The sequence below is a fragment of the Anopheles darlingi genome, chromosome 3 (assembly GCF_943734745.1).
Source record: "Anopheles darlingi chromosome 3, idAnoDarlMG_H_01, whole genome shotgun sequence".
Classification (NCBI taxonomy): Eukaryota; Metazoa; Arthropoda; class Insecta; order Diptera; family Culicidae; genus Anopheles; species Anopheles darlingi.
In genome coordinates, this window is record NC_064875.1 from 30,155,939 (window position 1) to 30,160,938 (window position 5,000).

General features: G+C 49.3%; 1 protein-coding gene across 5 annotated transcripts in view; it reads left to right on the forward strand.

Moving 5' to 3' along the window:
* Positions 1-5,000, forward strand: part of LOC125954085 (uncharacterized) — an 11,482-nt gene that overhangs the window by 3,762 nt on the left and 2,720 nt on the right. The window contains exons 1-5 of one of the 5 annotated variants that reach the window (XM_049684091.1): positions 1,085-1,144; positions 2,619-3,415; positions 3,526-3,724; positions 3,821-3,921; positions 4,027-5,000. The exon at positions 4,027-5,000 is cut by the window's right edge and continues 2,720 nt beyond it. In XM_049684091.1, coding sequence (XP_049540048.1) covers positions 2,801-3,415; positions 3,526-3,724; positions 3,821-3,921; positions 4,027-4,389 — 1,278 coding nt within the window. In that variant the 5' untranslated portion in view covers positions 1,085-1,144; positions 2,619-2,800 and the 3' untranslated portion in view covers positions 4,390-5,000. Of the gene's footprint in view, positions 1-1,084; positions 1,145-1,185; positions 1,584-1,609; positions 2,311-2,334; positions 2,460-2,618; positions 3,416-3,525; positions 3,725-3,820; positions 3,922-4,026 lie in introns of those variants that run through there. The other 4 variants (XM_049684092.1, XM_049684089.1, XM_049684090.1 and 1 more) reach the window with 4 other exon arrangements.

Genomic DNA, 5,000 nt, shown 5'->3' on the forward strand with positions numbered 1-5,000 from the left:
AGCACAACCAGCTATCGATTTACCGTGCCCTGTCCTTTTTGACTAAGCAAACTAGTATCGGCACGGACTATGTTCCCGTCGTCGTCGTCGTGGTCGTCGTTGTACCCAGTGGTTCTTGGTACATTTTGTGCTGCACAACGGTACAATGCATACGGGGCCAGCAAATGACATTTACTGAACATAAGCGATGCACCGTCGAAAGTCGTTCGTTAGTCATTCCTGTGTGCCATCCGGAACCATGTTGGCATTTCTACGAAACGGCCACGTACGAAAATGCGTTGCTAAATGTCACGCTCTCGCACAGGGCGTCAGGTGGTGGTTGATGCGAAAGTCTGGTCTGGTTATAAAATGACCGTTCTGAAGCCCGGGCTGAACTATCCAATAATTGTGCTACAACTAAAGAACACAAGCTGACCCATACCTCGACCTGTAACAGCTTCAAACATCTCAATAAAAACGGTATTTAATAAGCACATGGACTGAGGGGATGGAAAAAATGAATGATTAATGAAGAACATCCAACTTCTTTCCCAACTTTGGGGCTGATACTGTCCCTATACCATATGCTGGCATTCACATAGTTATAATAGTTTTTTTGTTGTTTCCGTCACACCATTCAACCATCACAAGTCTATCGCCATCACAAGACATCCCCCGGTTCCGCGGTATGCTTCAGTTGTGCAAAGCCACTTAATCGTTTTGCTTAATCGAGTCGAGAGGAGCTGAAGTGAACCATAAAAAGGAAGAGCACAAGGAAGTGCAAGTGAATCGCAAAATAATGATTGTTTTGCTGTTCGTTGATCCGCTAGAACAACAAAACCGAGAACAGCGCACAGAAAGCACAAAGTAAACAGCGGTTCAAAACAAAGATAGATAGACAAAAATAGATCAGAGCGCGAGGACAGAGGGACGACGGATCCGTTTGATTTGGTCAACGCAGTCTCCCCGGCTTGATGAATAGCCTGCCTCTTTCATCGATAACGCCCAGATGGACAAGTGAGTGGTGTCGTGACAATGTCAGCCATCACGGAACCCCCCCCCCCCCCCCCCCCATCGGAAGCGAGGAACCTGAGCTAGTTTGAGGCGAACACTTGAAAAGTGTACACCCTTTTGTAGCGGACAAACTATCGCCCCGCAGCGGACGGTATTGAGTGTTTTCTCTCGTTTCGAGGGGTGGTTGTTCTTGTTCTTTGTGGTCGGAGGGTTTATGATACTACTTGTCACAGGGGAAACCCTCTCCCCCCTTTGTGGCAAGCAGTTCGATCGACTTTCACTCGAAACCCAGCCTTCGAAAGTGAACTTTGTACCTGTGTCGTTATTAAAATATGAAAAATATGGAAACCTAGCACCTGTTCAACCTTGCACCACGATCACGCCACACGAATTCATCCAAAGTGTGTTCTTTAAATCGCGACTGCCCTTCAGTAACAAACCGTCTGCCTAGCAAGGCGTGTGAACACCGGCTACGCTAATGCACCCAGTGCGTGAGTGTGGACCAACATTGTTCCCCACAACGTTTCGCTGCACTTGCAATCCATTTTGTGGCCACCACGCGACACGTGCGATGTGGTGCAGTTTTTGCGGTGCGTACATCGGTAACAAGCAACAAGCACCGTTCACGAGTGGTGCACGATTGCATGGAATTATGAGAGATTGCTCAAACAGCTCCACAGCGCTAGACCACAGAGCACAGAACCCGAAGAACGAAAAGCGACGCCTCATAATTCGTGCGTCTAAAGGTTTTGAGTGCGCTAGAGGCGCACTAGTCAGTCTAGAGTCTGTCGGTCAGTGTATGCACGGTCTCAGTTCGTGGGCTTCTTTTCGCGCCCTGAGCTGATTTGTGATTCGTGCGATGCGGTCCGACGTATCAGTGGTGCTTATGTTCGTGTTTTATGCCGCGAGTAATCATCAACAACATATACTAGAATAGAAGGAATAGCGACCATCATTACGATTGCCGATTGCTAGAGGATGAGGATCGCAAAGGAGGTCAATGTCGGTTCACTTTAGCTCAGTTCCTGATAGCGGGCTTGTTGTCATAGTGCGGGCACCAGCAGCCGGGCGCGGGGATCTGTGTCTCTGTTAAGTAACCACGCTTCTTTCCGGTCAGTGTTAGCGAAACCGAAGTATTGCCGGTGCGTTTCGCGGCAGTTCTGTTGTTCGCTCCTGCACTTGAAGTGAAGTGCTGCTGTTCCACTGCTGTTTCCACTACTCGTCGAGGGTTCTTCTGCCAAAGAAAACGCGCAACTATCAAGTACTAGTGCACTTACTCTGCGCACCTACATATATAATCTTGTGAATGAAATTAAGGTGATGATGCAGAGGGTTAAAAGTTTGATAGAAGTAGCCTTATCGCAAATCATAGCAGCACAAACAGCGGACTGTGAGAGGACAGTATTCTATGAAATATGGTTCAATTGCTCTTGCACTGTCTAAGCCACTCGGCCACTAGACTTTCGGTATGGTAGCGGTAATCGATAGTAATCTAATTTAACTCCGCACAACAGCACCGTAAATGGGGGGGCTTCGAGGGACATCTAATTCAATTTGTGTGTGACTTGATACTGTATCGACATTTCTAGCTTCATGTTTTTGTTTCTATGTTCTTGCTCTTGCAGAAAAGTGTAACGACTGGTAACCGGTAACAAACACACACACACACAACCGGCCGCTGTACACCAACGACGGACAGGAGCACTCGACACGTTTTGATCGATCGGGTTCGCAAACGGGGGATCTGCGCACAGCTGCTATTTGGAACTCGCCTCGCCGTTCAGTCAGTCATTCCAGCCGCGCCAGGATGCAATTTGGTTGGGCGTACGATGGAGTTAACGGTTCAGTGCCCCGAAATACCGGTCCGGAGTGTGCGGAGTACCTTACGCCGGGTCGGAAGCTGATCGAAACCGTCATCATCGTACCACTGTGTATGCTAGCGATCAAATGGTCAATGAGCCGGTTAAAACCGATCACCTGGCGTCAACCACCCGAGCGCACTGTCGTCAGCAACGCAGCAGCAGCACCACCACCACCCGGTGGTGCCCTTCTGAACGTCAACCGGCCGCTCAGTAGCAGCAACCACAATCTGCACCATCTGCACTACCAGCGCCATGCGGAACCGGAACCACGGGATCTGCTGCTACCGCATCACAGGGAGCGATCGTTTTCGTCCGCCTCGATTGCGAGTGGGTCGGCGGAAGAGTACTGCTGCCATCGATGCTGCCAGACGGGTTCATCGGTGGCCGGTGGGCGAGGAGGCTCGAGCCTTCAGCCCGGTGATACCCTGGCGCCGAGCTGGGGCAAACAATTCCTTCTCGTTACTATGACACTCACGTTGGGCGTTGAGATAGGCTTTAAATTTGCAACTAGGACTGTTATCTACATTTTAAATCCCTGTCACATAACCACTGTTATACAGGTAAGGGAACCCGGTTAAGCCCCCCCCCCCCCCCCCCCGGTGGGGGGGACATTCCATTTTCGCTGACGCGTTTCGCTTCGAATTGTCCTCTCTTTTTTTGTGTGTGGTAGATTTATCTGCTGGCCTGCAACAAGCCAACCAAGAGCTCAACCGTACTATTTCGGCTGCAGATGAACTACTTGAATGGGCCACTTTTGGCGTTCATGTTTCCGGAAACGGACAGCCGGCAGATAGCGCTCGAGGCATCCCTCTACTGGATTCAGCATGCACTCATGGTGATAATACCGATATACTTACTCAAGACCGGTGGTAAGTTGTCACACGGCAGCGTACGCTGCTACGCTTTTCTTATCGCTTTTACCTCAAATTATAAACATCTTTCCTCTTCTCGAACCGTCTCCGCAGGTGTCTACAATATGGAAGCTTTAAATGATTTCACATGGAACGTTATTGGTTACGCCGCTCTGATCATCTACCATTTCGGTGTTTTACAAATTGCGGCCACGGTAAGTAACGGTTGCAGTAACAGAGCGCCGATGGCCGATTGCCACATGAACATGAATGTTGAAGTAACGGAGTACCACCTCGGGGTGTGTGCGTGTGTTTTGCAGCCGGTACAGGTGAACCTCAACCACATGCTCTGCCCAGCACTGAAGGACCCATTCGAAGGCCCCAACTACCGTGTATGCGCGGTGTTTCACGAAGCCATCCTGTGCACGCTGCTGTGCAAGCTAGTCACCTTTCTGTTCAGCCCGCTGCCAGTGCCACTCGTCACCAATCCACCCTTCATCAAGAACGGTACGCCGGGCGACGTGACGCCCAACATTCCTGCGGCCAGCCTGGCTTCGTCTACCTCGCTACCACCGCACCTGATCTCATCATCCCGTCCATCGTCACGCTCGTCATCGCCGGCCAAATCGGCCTCGATGCTGCAAGAGAACAACATTATCATCAAAACGAGCAAGATCGACTAGTGGTTCACTGCGGTACACCACCGATATGTTGGCCTTTGACGCATGTGCAAGGCCAAGGGCTGGGATAGCTGAGACAATAGCTGAAAACCCCACCAGCCAACCAGAACCAGACAAAGGAAGGAAGACGTTCCATGCCGCATCATTAGAGAATCGTTTTCGCACCTAGTTGATACGAGTGCGGTAGACACCCTTTGAATAACTTTTCATAGATCTATGACACTCAGTTTTCAATTTCGATCTACTATACTATACCTTGCTTTGGGTTTCCATTTATCAACAGAACCAAAATCGTTATAGTCAAATGTTACATTCGATTTCATCTTTAGTAAACATGTTGTTTGTACTGTTCTAATATTCGAACTTTCTCCTTTCCTTTGTTATGTTCGTTTGAATTGCTTTAAAAAGGCGTATCCAACCATTTCGCACGACTTTAGCGGCCACATTCATTCAACCATTGAGTAGCGCCTAGCAGGTTCATACATCATATCATGTTCATAGAACAAACACTTCGCGCGTTACCGGAAGCCCCCGACAGTAACCGTCGCCACTGCGCTGGACGAATTGGCTAGACCTTGTTTTTGAAAACAAAAATACGACTCATGGAAAAACAA